General features: G+C 36.1%; 1 protein-coding gene and 1 long non-coding RNA gene across 2 annotated transcripts in view; one reads left to right on the top strand and one right to left on the bottom strand.

Moving 5' to 3' along the window:
* The window catches only part of CYYR1 (cysteine and tyrosine rich 1), a 100,828-nt gene that overhangs the window by 76,590 nt on the left and 5,475 nt on the right, over positions 1-18,763 (bottom strand). Inside the window, 1 exon segment of the mRNA XM_030806294.1 lies at positions 17,252-17,354. Coding sequence (XP_030662154.1) covers positions 17,252-17,354 — 103 coding nt within the window.
* Positions 1-18,763, top strand: part of LOC105738714 — a 60,365-nt gene that overhangs the window by 40,229 nt on the left and 1,373 nt on the right. Inside the window, exon 2 of the long non-coding RNA XR_001114552.2 lies at positions 1,174-2,981. This is a non-coding gene — a long non-coding RNA (uncharacterized LOC105738714). The remainder of the gene's footprint in view (positions 1-1,173; positions 2,982-18,763) is intronic.

Consider the following 18,763-nt stretch of genomic DNA (forward strand, 5'->3'; position numbering starts at 1 on the left):
TGAAAAATAGAGCAGGTTTTACTGGCTTAGGATAAATCGTTCCAGGATAAGCTCTTTTCTTTCACGTGCTACTTTTTTCGTGTACCCAGAATACAATACATTTTGGGGTTCTGCAGTTCTATGTGAGCACTCCCATCTCATAAATATTTAGACTAGAAGAAAAGAGACAGGGTCATTCTTTTAAAAAGTTTAATGAATTTTTAAAAATGTATGAACATGGTTGGGAAGCCTGCCAGTGATTAAAGAGTGTTCATTTTAATATTACACTCTTTTTCCTTCCCAGATTCTTTCCCACACCTCATCGGACTGTACATTTCTCTTAATAAACCTAATTTAAAATGAATTATTTTAGTCATTTTCACCACAAAATTTAATGATCAACCTTCTTAATTTTCTATTTCTGTGTCTTTGCTTTCATGTCATGTCACCTACAGGGCACATTCTGTATGCTGTATGTTAAATTAATATCTCTACCAAGGCTGCAATGGGTATTTGATGCGCTACAGAAAAGTGTAGAGTGTGGGCCAGATCCTCAAAGATCTCAAATCCGAATTGAGGTGTTTATACATGTACGAAATGCCAGGGATTGTCAAGCTTTTAAATGATTTAGAATTATAGTAAAGTAAATCTAAGCTTCCACGGTATTATCTGTAATCCACTGACACACCTCATAAATAAAATTTAAAAAGAATAAGAAAAAATGCAAATAACTTCATTTTACCCTCTATGTAAGTATATAAACAGATTGTTCATTTTCCCTTGTCAGGTGAGTTTCAAGAAACTACAGGCGTACCTCATTTTATTGTATTTTCTTTATTGAGTCTCACAGATATTATGTTATTTATAAACTGAAGATCTGTGGCAGCCCTTCATTAAGCAAGTCTATTGGCACAATTTTTCCAACAGCATATGCTCACTTTGTGTTTCTGTGTCACATTTTGGTAATTTTCACAATATTTCAAACTTTTTCATTATATCTGTTTTTCACTATATCTTTTTCATTATATCTGTTATGGTAATTGTGATCAGTGATCTTTGATGATGTTACTATTGTTAACTATTTCGGCCACCACAAACTGCACCTGTAGAAATGGTGAACTTCATTGATAAATGTTGTGTGTGTTCTCACTGCTCCACTGACCAGCTGTTCTCAATCTTTCTCTCTCCCCTCAGGCCTCCCTCTTCCCTGAAACACAAAAATATTGAAATTAGGCCAATTAATAACTCTACAGTGGCCTCTAAGAGTTAAAATGAAAGGAAGTGTAAAATGTTTCTCACTTGAAATCGCAAGCTAGAAATGATTAAGCTTCATGAGGATGGCAAGTTGAAAGCTGAGACAGCCAAAAGCTGACTCCTGCACCAGGGGGCCAAGTTGTGCAAGCAAAGGAAAAGTTGTTGAAGGAAATTGAAAGTGCTGCTCCAGTGAACACACGAATGATAAGAAAGCAAAAGTGATCTGGATAGAAGATCAAACCAGCCACAACATGCCCTTAAGCCAAAGCCTAACCCAGAGCAAGGCTTCAACTCTCTTCAAGTTTGTGAAGGCTGAGAGAGGTAAGGAAAGTGCAGAAGGAAAGTTAAATGCCAGAAGAGTCGGTTCATGAGGTTTAAGGAAAAAGCCATCTCCACAAATAAACATACAATGTGAAGCAGCAAATGCTGATGTAGAAGCTGTGGCAAGTTTTCCAGAAGAGCTAGCTTAGATCATTGATAAACGTGGCTACATTAAACAACCTATTTTCAGTGTGGATGGAACAGAGTTCTATTGGAAGAAGACACCATCTAGGACTTTCATAGCTACAGGGAAAAGTCAATGTCTGGCTTCAAAGCTTCAAAGAACAGGGTGACTCTCTTGTCAGACACTAATACAGCTGCTGACTTGAAGTTGAAGCCAGTGCTCACTGCACATTCTGAAAACTTAAGGAGCCTTAAGAACTGTGCTAAATCTACTCTGCCTATGTGCAACAAAGCCCTTATGGCAGCATGTCTGTTTACAATATCATTTACTGAATATTTGAAGCCTACTATTGAGAACTACTGCTCAGGAAAAAAGATACTTTTCAAAATATTACTGCTCTTTGACAATGGACCTGGTCACCCAAGAGCTCTGATGGAGGTGTGCAAGGAGATTAACGCTGTGTTCATGTCTGCTAACACAACATCCGTTCTGTACTCCATGGATCACAGAATAATTTTGACTTTCAAGTCTTATTATTTGATAAATAAATTTTGTAAGGCTATAGCTGCCACACATAGTTATTCCTGTGATGGAGCCGGGCAAAGTAAATTGAAAACCTAGAAAAGATTCACCATTCTAGATGTCATTAAGAACATTTGTGAATAATGGGAGGAGGTTAAATTATCAACATTAATAGAAGTTTGAAAGAAATTTATTCCAGCCCTCATGGATGACTTCGATGGGTTCAAGACTTTGGTAGAGGAAGTAACTGCAGGTATAGTGATAATATCAAGGGAACTAGAACTAAAAGTGGAGCCTGAAGATGTGACTGAATTGCTTCAGTCTCATGATAAAACTTGAACAGATCAGGAGTTAATTCTTATGGATTTGCAAAAAAGTGGTTTTGTGAGATGGAATCTATTCCTGGTGAAAATGCTGTGAACACTGTGGAAATGGCAGCAAAGGATTTAGAATATTACATAAACTTAGTTGATAAAGCAGCAGTCGGGTTTAGAAGGATTGACTCCAATTTTGAAAGAAGTTCTACAGTGGGTCCAATGCTACCAAAGAGCGTTGCATGCTATAGAGAAATCTTTCATGAAAGGAGGAGTCAACTGATGTAGCAGACTTCACTGTTGTCTTATTTTTAAAAATTTCCACAGCCACCCCAATTTTCAGCAACCACCACCTTGATCAGTCAGCAGCCATTAGCATCAAAGCAAGACCCTCTTCCCAGCAAAAAATTACAACAACCTGCTGAAGGCTCGGATGATTTTTAGCAACAAACTATTTTAAAATTAAGGTATGTACATTGTTTTTGGGATGTAACACTACTGCACCCTTAATAGACTACAGTATAAACAACTTTTATATGTACCAAGAAACCAAAAAATTCATGTGACTCGCTTTGTTGCCATATGTGCCTTATTTTGGTAGTCCAGAATGGGACCTACAATGTCTGCAAGGTATAACTGTACTTTGTCAGCCACTCCACCTTTCTTTTGGTTAATATTTGCATGGCATATCTTTTTCCATCCTTTTACTTAAGTTACCTATTTCAGTAGAGTTGAAATGAATAATATATATTTGAGTAAGTTCAAAACAAAATCCATTTGCTGTTTTCACTGGTATGTTTAGACCATTAATGTAATTATTGATATGTCTGAATTTAGGTATATCATTTTATGATTTGCTTTCTGTTTGTTCCCTCTGTTTTTCATTCCTTTGACTCCTCTTTTCTGCCTTCTTTTCAGTTATAAGAACATTTATTAGTATCCATTTTAATTTATCTACTATGATTTTGACTATATTACTCTGTAGTTTTTTATTGTTCTTTTTAGTGGATGCTCTAGGGATTACAGGATATATACTTAACTCTTCATCATCACCTAGAATCAATTTTGTATCATTTTAGTTGGAATATAGAAACCTTATAATCTTATTGATCCATTAACCTTTCCCCTCCTATGCTAGTCATGTTAAATATTACATCTAAACCTTTGAATGTGCTATCATACATATCATATGTTTTCACATTAAATAGTCGATTGCATTTTAACAAACTCACGAGTCAAAAAACAGCCTACCATATTTACCAACTAATACTGCTAGTTGGGCAGGACTTTGATTTTTTACTCTTCTTTTTCCTTTATGATATTCCAAGTTTTCTCTGGTATCATTTGCTTTCTTTCTGAAGAACTTTTACATCAGGTCTGCTGGATTAATATTTTCTTAATTTTTCTTAATTTAAGAATGTCTTTATTTTATCTCTATTCTTGGAGAATATTTTTTACTTGATATAGAGGTTGACAATTCTATTCTTTTGGCACTTAAAAAATATGCCACTTCCCTGGCCTCTAAGGTTTCTGATGAGAAAATGAAGTCATTCAAATCATAGCTCCCCTATAGGTAATGTTTTATTTTTCTCTGGCTGCTTCCAAATTTTTTTTCTTTAGCTTTTAACCAATTTGATTATGATGTATCTGGGTGTGAATTTAATTGGGTTTATCCAGTTTGGAATTTCCTCAGCTTGTTAGATCTGTAATTTATTTCTTTCACCAAACTTGGGATTTTTTAGCCCCATACTCTTTCTCCTTTCTTCTGGGATTCTGATGGCACAGATGCTAAACCCTGTCCACACTATGCTTGCTTACTTAGACAGAACAAGAGGGCTTCTCCTGCAGCTCTCTGTCCATGTCCTGAAGCCTATTTCTATGTTTTGGGCTGTGTTTAGTCCAGAGTCGAGTAACAGAGGGAAACAACTGGTAAATTTATGGCTAGTTGGGCAGTATTTCAAATTTTGTCTGATTCCCCAATCCACCTGCTAGTATTTACTTTCCACAGCCCTGAAGTGGCTGCTTCATGCATTCTGTCCACGCTCCATAGTTATGCTCAGTGGGAGGCAGAGCGTGGAGCTTGTTTTCTTCATCTTACTCAGAACTGGAACCAACCCTCTCAACTAAATATAATGAGACAAAAGCTATTTTACCACAAACACTAAACAAAATATATAACATGTATATTAAGCTGGTGGTGTAAAGCCAACAGGCTGAATACAAAGAAACTCATTTTAGAATTGATAGACCTCAGCTGATCCTCACTATGACCAATGACTTTTTATTTGGCATGCCATCTGGCATTTATTTGCTTCCACTGAAAATACATTCTGTCTGGAGATTGTTCCAAATGTAGGTTATGCACAATATCATCAGAGGCAAGTTGTTGCGCTTTTTGTTCTTTTAAGTCTTATAAGTCTTGACTTAAATGGAGAGAACTGCTGATTAACACAATTTTTTAAAGAGCTTGATCAGGAAAATTCTCAACTGTTACATACAAAGGAACACTCAATCTATACAGCACTGGCATCACTCTGCCAAAAGAGCCGGCAGTTAGAACACCATTGTGTGCATTAATTATTGGCATATTATCAGTGGAGATGAGCCATTGGAATTCTTTAATGAATCATTTTTAAAGCAAATCATTACCCACTGATTTTTGATATTATATATGTAATTTTTTCTATAAATCAGGTTTATATATTTTTATTGAGATTTGATTTCCTAGTTTCTGAGTGGGTTTCTCCCTCTAATTCACAAGCCAGCCTAGGGTAACATGGCAGACTTGTGTACCTAATGTACATGACTTTTCAGGCAGTATTATGCCTTCAGCAACCACTGGGCAGCAGGACACCGTACTTAATTAGCTGCTTTTGCAGTTATCAGACTGCAATCACATTTGATTAAGGGCACCATTTATTTCAATCAAGGCCGAGAGTGCTCTCCTGGGGAGAGGCAGGTGGTATTCTCCTGTTGATGAAGTCCAGAGAGCCAGAGAGAGGGCCTGTCACCAGAAGTGACACTTTGCAGCTCAGTCACAGACTTTCCAAATGACCTTGCAGAAGTCATTTTTCTCCCCATCATGTTTTATTTATTTTATTTTTAAAATTATTATTATGATTCTTTTTGATCACTCTGTTGCTCAGGCTGGACTCGAACTCCTGGACTCAAGCAATCTTCCCACCTCAACCTTCCAAGTAGCTGAGATGACAGGCATGCATTTCCATGCCCAGCTTAAAACCTAGATGTTTTCAAAGCCCAATGTTTTCATTAATGACAGGAAAAATTTGTAAAGCCCTTCTAAGTGCTTCTTTGTATAAATATATATGTCAGGGGGGCAAGTTACTATTCCCTGTTTACACATGAACAAACTGAGGCTCGGTGATATTAGGAGATCTAAGTTCACACAGCATCAGGAACCCAAGCCTGATTTTTCTGAATCCAAACATTTGTGGTCTTTCTCCTACAACTTCCTATCACTAAAACTACTGTTAATCAAGAATAGAATTACAAAGCATTGTTTCCTGTTTAATTCTACTTGGCAAAGGCCAAGAGGGTCTATTTACTTAATATAAGGATGAATATTACTTGAGACTGCAACCTCAAAGTAGAGTTTTCAGCATTTATTTGATAAACTTAAATTCTAATATATTTCTATGTGTAATACTTCAGAGGCTGATCCTACATTATGCCTGATGTTTGTTAAAAAAAAAAATGTATCCACACAGGTAACTCTTATTTTTTGCAAAATGCAGCATAGATATAGTTTTGCTTATGTTTTTGACAGTGTGAATTTATACGGAAATATGTTTAAAGTAATTTGTCATGTTTTTCTCTATTTTTGCCAGATTTGTGCAAAGGCATAAATTTTTTTTATTACTATAGGGTCTTTTTCTTCCTCTTCTTTCTGTAACCATGAATATTGAAATGAAAAATTCTCTTTGTTTCTGAGTCACAGAGTTACTATCGGCTAAATAGCTGAGGCTTCACCCATAGCACTTTCAGATGGACTCCTATTACACCTTATAAGGTTATCATCACCCTCTGAATTTTCATTAGTTATGGGTGTGTACATCCTAACATTTTGCACTTGGGAGACAGCTGGGAGACACTGTGTTCTGGGTTGCAGCTGCCCATCAGAATTCTTCCAATATAATGGAATAAAAATCACTGGGTGTGTGTAATTCTTCCCTCCTCAATTTTATCAACAAAACATTTTATCTCCAAAAATTATGAAGGTGAGTTGCACAGGAGCCTGTTGTCTTAACAGTCATAGGCTGGCAGATCATATTGCCTCATTGATAGAGCACATTCAACCCAGAAACATGACAGGAGATTAAATTATTATAATCAAATCGGCTTGTCAATTCTAGTCTCTATCATCTGATTATAATTTATCATAAACAGTGTGATTAGAAAGTGACAATTGATTCTATCATTCCTTTTACTCTGTAACGACACCTAATCTGTATTCCATGAAAAGGTATTATTTGAAACCAATAACACATTCAAATGATGGTTTGATTTTGCTAAGCAAATATTTTTCCAGATGATGCATATTAGTTTAGAACCCACAAAATGTCAGATTTTTCATGTTTAAATGAAGAATTGATCTGTGTTTAAATAATCTATTCTGGATCCTTCAATCTATTAGGCCCTGTGGCTTTGATAGTGAGTTGGCAGACTCGCTTCTCATCCTCTTAGGTCTGGAATGTGGAAGGGCAGACAGATAATCAAGGAACATAAATAAACTGATAAATAGTAACAGGATAGTGTATTAGTCTGTCTTCACACTGCTAGGAAGAAATACCTGAGACTGGGTAATTTCTAAAGAAAAGAGGCTTAATTGACTCGTGGTTCCATAGGCTGTACAGGTAGCATGACTGGGGAGACCTCAGAAAACTTTCAATCATGGCAGATGGTGAAGGGGAATCAGGCACATCCTCACATGGCCGGAGCAGGAAAGAGAGTGAAGGGGGAAGGGCTACACACTTTTAAACAACCAGATCTCGTGAGGACTCACTCACTATCACAAGAACAGCAAGGGAGAAATCCAGGCCCATGATCCATTCACCTTCCACCAGACCCCTCCTACAACACTGAGGATTACAATTCGACATGAAATTTGGGTAGAGACACAAATCCAAACCTATCAAATAGAGAAGGGGTAATGCTACGGCAGCATACAGGGGGGAATCAAATCCAGGTATAGTGGGTAAGAAGACGTTCCCTCCAAAATATAGCGTTTAGGTCTTCATAAGGATAGTAATGAATCGTTTTCACTCATGGCATCTTGAAACCTTCTTCAGATCTTCAAGAGCCAGTGAGGAGTAGCAGAAACAGGCCAAGTATGTCTCATTTTAAATGCCAGCCCTTTATATAGCAGCTATATGAAATGACTTATTCTGAGCCTCATCCTCCTCATCTGAACAGACAGGAATAATACATAGGTCACAAGGACTATTCTGAAGGTTAATTAACTTATATGTTTTAAACATCGGTGACAGAGAACGCATTAAATAAATGGTAGTTCTCTTTCTTCCAACAATTCCTGCTGCCACCAAACACGCTTTCTTTTATAATATCCAACTGTGATGTCTATCTAATTAAGGCAGCTCCTAAACCTAGATTATATGAACAGATATGAGGTAATCTGATTTGGGCACAATCCAAGTCAATAAAAATGGACACTCACATAGAGTGTTTTGTTATGGTAACATATTCAATTCAGAATGAACTGAAAAATCACAAATCCTACATTTTATAGAACATAAAACGCAACAAGCAAATAGAAGAAAATAAAGGCATTCATTGTCCCCACCACCACAAGGAGTGTATTCAGGTTGATTAGTGAAGGACAGATCAGTTTTGATAGAGGTTAAGAGGGCTAAAATAGCATCCGAATGTAAAGAGGGGAGAAATCTCAGTGTATTCCTGAATTTCCCTAAGGCTCCGTTGTTGGCTTGCTGTTCTATTTCTTATACCTCTCTTCAGAATATCTCATTCATTCCCACACACCTTTCAACCCCAGCATCTCCAGGCTTTTTACTCCCAGACCTATATGTGATGCTTCATGCTCTCCACTGGGCTTCAGAATGGAACATTCCACCATCTGAAGCTCACTGAGTTTGGTTCATACCCTATAGGCTTTTCCTTGTTTAATGTACTAAAAGTAGAATTCATTCCCGTTTCTGAACCTTCCTGAATATTCCCCATTAGTTCCCAGCACACCATCCAGCCTCTTATCCAAAGCAGAAACTTCAGAATGAATTCAGACATGTTCCTCTCATTTAACCCCAATCCTTAGATCCATATCCCATCAGTCCTCATCCTGTAGCACAAGACACTGTCAAATAGCACCAATCTTCACTTTCCAGGTGTACTGGGAAGATAGATAGTGGCAGTAATGCCTGGGAGTTGGTTACAAGTGCAGAATTTCAGGCCCCATCCAGACCTACCGAATCCGAATCGGCATGTTAAAAAGGTGTCTGAGTGACTCCATTACAACTATGATCAAACGTTTCCATTGCCTTTTTTTAATTATAAGAATTTTCAAACACATAAGAATCATAGATAATATAAAACACCCATATGCCACTACCTGGATTTATTACATGTTAATAATTATACTTTCTTGAGATATTTAATTTAAAACAATTTTTGGAGACAGGGTCTTGCTATGTTGTCCAGGCTGGTCTCAAATTCCTTGGCTCAGGCAGTCCTCCCACCTCAGCCTCCCGTGTAGCTGTGATTGCAGATGCACTCCACCATGATTAAGCAATGAAATGTCAGAGCTGAAGGCCACTTCCCAACACTCCTCCCTAGGGTGACCAATGTGTCTCAGTTTGCCAGGGACCATCCAGATTGCTGCACTGAAAGTCTTGAATCCCTGGAAACTTCTCAGTCCCGGGCAATCCTGAAATTCACTGGTACTCTTCTCTCCCTCAGATATTTACACATTCACGACATGTGTTTGTTTTCATAAATAATACACGGAATTATTTTATGTGTTTATGCAAATAGCATCACGTAGCACACATTGCTCTTCAGTTAGCTCTTCACACAGCATTATTCGTTTTGAGATTTACTCTAATGTTATGTTAACATGAATTGAGTTATTTTAATTGCTGTATCCTTTGCACGAATATACTCCATCCACTTGGTCTTCTGATGGAGCTGTGGGTTGCTTCCAATGATTTGTCATTTTTTAAATAATACGTCAACCAACAGTATAAATGTCTCCTTGGGCATATTTGGAAATTTCCTAGGGAATGTATCTTGAAGAGGTGTTACTGCTAAATCCTAAAGTATGTCTATCTTCAGCTTTACTACATGGGGTCTGATTGCTCTCTATGTGAACAGTTCTTGTTCTCCCATCAACAATGTGAGAGCCCTTTTATCTTTGCCCACATTGCTTGGCACTATCAGACTTATGGAGTATTCGAGCCCAATGGGTATGAGACGGTATTTCAATGTTTTAGTTGGTTTGTCCTGCTTTAGTTAGCCAGGTGGATCATCTTTCACTTGTTTATGGACCATCCAGTTTTCTGCTCTATGCCTTTTTTTGTGCACACACATTGCCCATTATCCTATTCAGGCATTGTGGATACTAATCCTCTGTGAATCATATGACTTGCAAATATCTTCTCCAAGTGAGGGTTTGCCTTACATTTTTATCTAGGAATTCTGTTGCTCTCTATATTAAAAATTTTAAAAATCAAGATATAGTTCACATCCCATAAAACACCATTTTAAAGTGTACAGTTCAGTGTTTTTTAGTAATCTTTTCTTTTGTGTTTTTTAATCTTTTATTTTAGACATTTTTTTCTATCCTGATACCATAAATGCTATTCTCCTCCCATTAAAAAAATGTAATTGTTCGCTTTTTGTTTTTATGTATTTAGTCTGATAAGAGTGGATTTTTTATTGTGGAGTGATGAATTGATCTCATTTAATGTTGATGCATATGGATAGCTAGTTATTTTAGCAACATTTGTTACATAATCTATCCACCTCCACTAGTTTGTAATGCCATTTCTGTTATCCATCAAGTTTCCATATATACATCAGTCAGTTTCTAAGCTCCGTATTCTTTTGGTTTATCCATGAACCAATATCACACAATTTTTTTTATGACTTTATAATAAATCTTGACGTCTGTAAGGCATATCTTCTGACCTTATTCTTTTTCATAACTCTCTTCCCACGATCTTTACTGTCCCACATAAATTTTAGGCCCATTCTTTCAAATTCAATATAAAATGTTCTTGTGGATTTTGATTGGAATTGCACTGAATTTACAGATAGTTCAGGAAGAACTGCCATATTCAAATATTGACATCTTTACAATACTTGCATCTACAATTTGATATGTCTCTTAATTTCATTAGGTCTCTCTTTATCCCTTGTAATTTTTACATGGTTATAATACTCACTAAATGCATATATTATTACTGGATTTCTTATTGGATACATTATAGTTTTAAATATTGTATTTTAGATTTATTTATGCACATATCTATTACATTTTCTTATTGATTGTTGATGGTATGTAGGAATAAACCACTTTGGACACTGATCTTATATCCTGCAGTTTTGGTCAATTCCATTATTTTTTATAGTCTGAGAAATACTGACAATCATCTCATTTGTAAATGAGAGCAATTTACTTTCTTCCTTTCCAATTTTTATTACCTTTTTTAAAATGTGTCTTGCTGATTGCACTGGCCAGGACTTCCAGTACAATGCTGACTAGAAGTGGTAGAAGGCACTAGTTTGTCATATTTTTGCCTTTAAAGGCAAGGATTATAACAACATACCATTGATTATGGTGCCTGAGATAGGGTGGTGGTTTTTAAAATACATATTTATTAGGTTAAACATTTTTCTTCTCTATCCCTAGTTTGCTAAGCGTTTTAACTCTGAGTGATGACTTTAACTGCTTTTCCTTTTAAAACTGATCTTAGAATTACCCTGCTTTAAGAGGCCTTTCCAGCAATCTAAAGTTGGAATAAAAGCTCCTCGTCTCTGATCCCACTGCATTTTGTGCTTCCAGCGGCAAGTTCATCTGCTGATGTGTCTGTGCTCCTCAGTAGCTTCTAGGCAACTCAAGGGCAGGAACCTGGTGTTTGATTCATGGCTATATCCTCCGGCACCTGATGTAGATCACTAAAAACTGTACATAGCTGTAAGATAAATTGTGGAAAACATGTTCTAGAAACTTTATTTTTCCTTCCTCAAAACCAATTCTGTTTCTGACAATTAGGCTTAATTTACAAAGGCAATTATAACAGCATAGAAATTGGACTGAGAAAAGTTTTAGTTATCCGCACATTTATATTTTCTTTTAATACAATAACTCATAGAATGCAAATATACATTTGAAAATCACTGACTTCCTTCTTGTAACAAACATAAGTTGTCGCTACATTCTAAATCAAGTTCATATTTATTTTAACATCATATTAGTTACTTATCTGTGTCATTATTAAAACAAAAATAAGACTCCCACAAACTTTGATTTGTTCAGTTTGTACTGCCTAGAGGTCTTTTCATATCTAATTACTAAGATTATTTTAACTTAATTAATTTAAGTGGCTTTTTTTACTAATGCCAAAGGCCTTTTTAAATGCATTACCTTTGTCAGTGTTTGAATAGCCTTACCTGATTAATCCAGAACACTAAGATACTTAATGATCATAGGACCTCAAATGCCATTTGAAAATATGAAACCTTTATCTTTTAACTCAGTTTTGCTTTCATGCATAGCATGGCTCTCAAATCACAGTTGTGATATTTATTAGCTGTCTTTGCCAAACTGCGGGTAATACATCTTTCACATTTCACTGAGAAGAAAAGAAATTTAATCTCACCAGGATCTCCATTATCAGTTCCCCCTCTTGGTTTTTTTTCCTGTGGGGATTTTATGTTGGCCAGATGGGGCTCTGAAGAATCCACAGACCGATGAGTGCTTTACAATGGCAAAGTGGAAAAGCAAAATCTAGTTTTGAGTTAGGAAGTTAAATGCGATATATTGTCATCTAGCTCACTGTGTCCAAACTAGTCAATATTTTGTTCATATTCAGTATTGTACAATTATTCTCTTACAGAAGAGAATACCTTCATTTTCCTCAACTTTACTTCAGTTCTGTGTTTAGCTTGTTCTGCTGGATAACAGTAATTAGCCACTCAATTGCACCCTCTATTCCCTTAAATTCTACCAGCTCCAAAGAGGACTCTGTAAACCACATTTTTACACTGGATCTACTTTCTGGGGAATGCCAATTAAATTTCATTAGCAGCAAAAAGTTAAACATCCCTTTCCATATTCATCACAGATCTATCTTCCATGAAGCAGAGTTGCTGAATCAAATGTTTGAGAATCAATCTGGTGGGAAATTGTTTATTTCTCGAATTGGCCCAATTCTCATTTTTAAATATTCTGAGGCTTCTATCTTCGGGTAGTCGCCCTCATGGTCAAAAATCTCTTAAATGGAGAAATAATTATAAGGTCACATAGTTTGTCATAAATGGTTTCAAACAGTGTAACATCTCAAAGTTTGCATTCCAAATATTTCATTTATGGAAGAAATAAAAAGAAACTTCATTTGGAGGCTTCTTATCTTTGTCTGTTGTCTCAATGATGCCTAAGAATGTGTCTGTTCTATATAAAATCAGATATCTGATTTCCAGAAAAGTACTGAATTATTTTGTTTCAGTTTTGCTAGGCATGACCAACACAAGCACATCATTAAAGGATCTATCTTTTGTCTGACCTACTTATTCCTACATTATATTCAAAGGTTACCCGTTCCCCTCTAGCCACACTGAACAATAAGGACTTTCTCGACTGGATCATTTCCTTTCTTCTATCTTTGACTTTGTATGCAAGAGTCTGTCTAAAAAGCATGTCCCTTTCTTCACTATTTATGTAAATATCTACTTTCCTTCAAAACTCTGATCAGATTCCATGTTGATGATGTGTTCCCTAAACATCTCCTCCTAGACACACACACACACGCACACACACACACAGACACACACACACAGACACACACAGACACACACACACGGACACACACACGGACACACACACACAGACACACACACAGACACACACACACACAGACACACACACACGGACACACACACACACAGACACACACACACACAGACACACACACTGACACACACACACAGACACACACACAGACACACACACACAGACACACAGACACACACACACAGAGACACACACACACACACGCACACACACACACAGACACACACACACGGACACACACACACACACGGACAGACTTAGCTTTCCAGTCCTCCAATAATACTTCATAGATTAGCTCTTTGAATTAGAATTATTTGTCTATGCTCTCTTTTCTTATCAGATTTTGAGGTCTTGGAAGTCAGAGTGCATCATTTTTTCATCTTTGGATCCTAGGACCTAGGCCACCACTGCCATGGTAGCAGGCACTCAATGTGCATTTATAAATAATCGATTTGAGTTAAACTTGCTGAATACTGTAAAAATTATTATTAAATTCTGGATAATACTGATTCTCCTATACTGAAGCCAGTATCTGTGACTATAATGACCAGAAGTAGACAGGCTATCTTTTAAGTTCAATTTTAAAGTTTTTCATAAGACAGAAGTAAATCTTAAAATTCCTAACAGAAGCAAGAAAGAAACAGGGCACCTGAATTTATTTGCCAAAATTCACTTATATTTAGAACAGAAAGAATCTAAAAAAAAGAAAATGAGAGGGCAGGGCACAGTGGCTCTTGCCTGTCAGCACTTTGGGAAGCCAAGGTGGGCAGATCACTTGAGGCCAGGAGTCCAACCCAGCCTGGACAACATGGTGAAAACCACTCTCTACTAAAAATACAAAAATTAGCCAAGCATGGTGGTGCCTGCCTGTAATCTCAGCTACTTGGGAGGTTGGGGCATGAGAATCGCTTAAACTCAGGAGGCGGAGGCTGCAGTGAGCTGAGATTGTGCCACAGCACTCCAGCCTGGGTGACAGAATGAGACTCTGTCTCAAAAATAAATAAATAAATAAAATAAATAAAAAAGGAGCGCAAACCGAATAAAATAAGACTTTTCAACTAAATTAGCTCCTGTGACTGCTTTATAAACAAATCTTAATGGTTAGTTTGCAAAACAGCAAGGGCAATTGAAGTTAGCATAATTAAGGGCTAAACAGCAACTGATTATTTCTGTGGGTTACTAGGGGAAGACCCCAGCAAGGACAGTCAAGTGGCCCTAACCCAACCAATTTACAAACACTCTAAAATGCCCAAATTATATTTTGCTCTCTTTTTAGCTCATTTTAAACTGAGCAAACATTTTTATTTTAAAAACAAAAATAGAAACCAAATTATAAAAATATTCATTTAAGTTACCTAATATTTCGTTGTGTTACTGCTTTGTTCCTTATTACTTTTCTAATAACCACAAGGGTTTAACTTTCTGTTACAACAATTAAAATGATTTCACTAAGAATGTGCCTGGATGCTTGAAAAAGAGGAAACATCATTTATGAATTTCAAAACAGAAATATGTGACAACCTGTATATGAAGGAACCCTTGTAAGCATTCTGGAATTAATTTTTTTCCTACCTCCTGCATCCCCGACCACCAATTAAAAAAAAACAAAACCACTTTGGGTGGAGTTAAGAACTCTTTTCAAATGTTAAACAATAACTGGAAATCCTGAAAATGTATTCTCTTTTATCAAGTGGGAAAACGCTTTAAAGTCTCCCCCCACCACTGCCACCTTTCTTTTGCTAAGAATTGTTTAGCATGATATTTATTCAGTGGTTTCTATTTTGAACAGAAAGTTCAGTTATAACTGCCTGAAATTTAATGCCATCTGTGTTTATTTTCCCTTCTGAAACACGATTTTTTCCTCCAAACATAACAAGTACCTGGTCCTAATAACCTAGATACATGTATCAACTCAACCAATTCTTCACTTAACCAGCGGTGAAATTAAAGATATAGAACATGTACCATAAAAATGTGAACTTCATTGCAAATGTAAATCATATCAAGTACATCCATAAATTCAAATATTTAAAAATATTCTGATTAATAAGTAGTTATGAGTTATACGTATTTACCAGGGTGGAGGTAGCTATGGAGTGAGAAAGAGGGCACAGCACACTCCATGATACAGTTAGTGAATCAAGAAACAAGCTAGGAGACACATGACCAAAGGATCACAGAATCAGTTTGACTTCACATTCTCCAAATCTACACTCACACCTCTACCTGGGACAGCAGCATCTTGCATGTGGAGACCGTTTGAGAAAAAAAAAATTTAAATTTATTAATAATATATTTTGTTACTTTAAATACTGCGAAGTAATACGCCACTGTAAACATCATTATATATTTATATTTGAGCTGATAAGTTACTGTAAAAAATCATCCTGACAGTTTTCTAATGTAAAAAGTGGGCTTAATCTCTTTTCTACCAAACCATCCATGAAGAAAAATTCAAACATTTTATTGGAGCTTATTTGCATTTTAAAGAAGGCTTAAATTCCATACATGGCTTTTTATTATAGCTTGACATTTCTTTCACATCTATTATAGTGTTCAAGAGTATCCCAAAGTATGATTTTTTATTTTGTATTCTCAGAGTCATGATCTGTAATAGCCTCAATACTGACTCTAGAATGTTTATGTGGTGCCAGGTTTTCTATTCTCGGGAAATGGAGGATGTGTAACAAGCCGTCTCAATGGACATGTCCCTAAAACAGCCGGGCACGTATGACTTAGCACCTAATGTTTCCCGTTTCCACTTGAGCCTTTGTAGGGCATGAGTTAAACAGAACATTTCCCAAATCATCATGATACCGACTTGAAAAACAAGAACAGAAGACAGAGGCACAACCGTTGCTGCTCTCTGAAAGCCATGGGGATTTTGACTCAAGAAATTCTTGTGTTCCCAATTCTCAACCCTTATTTCTCAGTTGTGGGTTCCTCTCTTGAGGAACTGACAAGGGCACACTTTTCCAGCCATACAGCCCTGGAGGCAGGTCCAGCTTCTATATTTCCCTTTGTCCAGAGTCGGCTCTAAAATAAATTTCTAATTTGTTCCAAGGAAATGCTTCACAGAGTCTACATCTATATATTTCATGTGTGTTTTTGTGCCTTGTTGTTTATCACTTTGCATTACTCACACCTAGCTTGTCTTAGGCTCTAAACTTGTTTCCTGAAGTTGCTGTATGTGTATTATGTGAGAACTGACATTTCATGTCTCAACTGTTTTTTATTCATAACCTCTCTTTTTCCTGACATCTACTGGATGTATTAAATTAATACATGGTGACAAAATAAACTGGCTATAATTAAATAACAAATCTTAACTTGCACAAAACAGATGAAACCGTATCACTGATGATGTTATAAAATTATCAATAAAATGTCTACTTAAAACATTATTATAGTACACAAAGTAAAACAATAAAAGAATAACTCTTTTTAGTTCCTTTATAATGAAGGCAATTTATTTTGTATATTATTTTGCATATTTTGTCAAACAATATAGTCCATTAGATAGTGATGTGTTAATATCTCCAGTAAAGATTTCATGTCAATAACCAATCTTGAAATCTCTTGCCCACAACTATCACTTAGTACTTTTAAAAGACATAACTGGACAACTGGACAAGAGGAAGAGCATCAATATTGCCAAATTTGACTAATACTCACGAGAGAATATTCCCAATATAAGCGTAGTAGGAGCAACAGTAGGGCGTGGTTCCATCACAGCAGTAAGATTTGCAATCTTTGCCACACTGAGCAAGGCAATCATCTACAAAACAAAAACCACTTGTGAGCAGTTATAGTTGCAAAATCAAAGTTTCAGGAGAAATTATTCTATTTCACATCTTAATCAGCCAATGACCATGCTTTAGTGGTTTTAAATCTTTATTTTCACCCTCAGAATTCAAAAACATTTGTAAGGATCTAAATTAGCTTCTCTTCTCCATTAGACTCTAAGCTGTAAAGACAAAGACAATTCTTGAATCTTCTACACCAAGCACCATAATTGCTAGTCAGGGTTAGTTGAATGAGATAATGAAGGAAGGAATGAAAGAACGATTAAACTACTCAGTCATTGGATTTGTCCATAGAGTTTTTATAATAATTTTTAAATGATAAAGTCTTCTTGGCCAGCAAAATGGCTCATGCATGTAATCCCAGCACTTTGGGAGGCTGAGGCGGGTGGATCACTTGAGGTCAGGAGTCCGAGACCAGCCTGGCCAACATGATAAAAACCCGTGTCTACTAAAAATACAAAAAGTAGCTGGATGTGGTGGTGCACACCTGTAATCTCAGCTACTCAGGAGGCTGAGGCAGGAGAATTGCTTGAACCCAGGAGATAGAGGCTGCAATGAGCCGAGATCATGCCACTGCACTCCAGCCTGGGTGACACAGTGAGGCTCTGTCTCAAAAAAAAAAAAAAAAAAAAAAAAAAAAAAAAAGAGTCTTCTTACTTTACAGTCTTGTATTCTCAACTGAGCTCAATCAATAGAAGGTTTAGTGGCATGGATAATACCAAAAAGGAATAATTCCAAAATGATGTATATTTTCCATGATAGTGCATTGTATGCTTTTCCTTTTGTGACTTTTTTTTACCTGTTTGCATACGTGTGGTAACACAATGAGTCTGCATCCTGTAAATTCATCTGGATTAAAAGATTATTGGTTATAGGAAGAAATCCCCATAGACAATTATTTTGTAAATAATTAAAGACTTTACTTAATGTCAGATTGAGAATCAGTAAGATATAAAACAGTACTATGTGAAGGGGGAAGAGTTATTTTCTGAATAAAGGATCAGAAATTACTATTTTTTCCATATATTTTGCAGCAAGAAAAATTATACTAAAAATGTTGGATAAAAATTACTCTAGCTTTTAAGTATTCTTTATTCCACCTAAATGATTTATGTTTAACAAGCAAAGGTTGTCACTGAGTTAGTCATATAAGTAATGATGATATATAAGTTTCAGATACATGATTAGGAAAACATTAAGTACAGTCTGATAATTTAAGTTGTACATTTAAGAGTCACAAAATAATCCATATCCAGCTCAATTCCTGAAGGTAATATTAATTATTATATAAATTATATAAAACTTTTATTTCCCTACCAAAGCTGTAACATTAAAAGTACAAAATATTATATTTATGTCTGCATGTCCATGTAATTGATTT

This window comes from Nomascus leucogenys, chromosome 25 (assembly GCF_006542625.1).
Source record: "Nomascus leucogenys isolate Asia chromosome 25, Asia_NLE_v1, whole genome shotgun sequence".
NCBI classification, from domain to species: Eukaryota; Metazoa; Chordata; class Mammalia; order Primates; family Hylobatidae; genus Nomascus; species Nomascus leucogenys.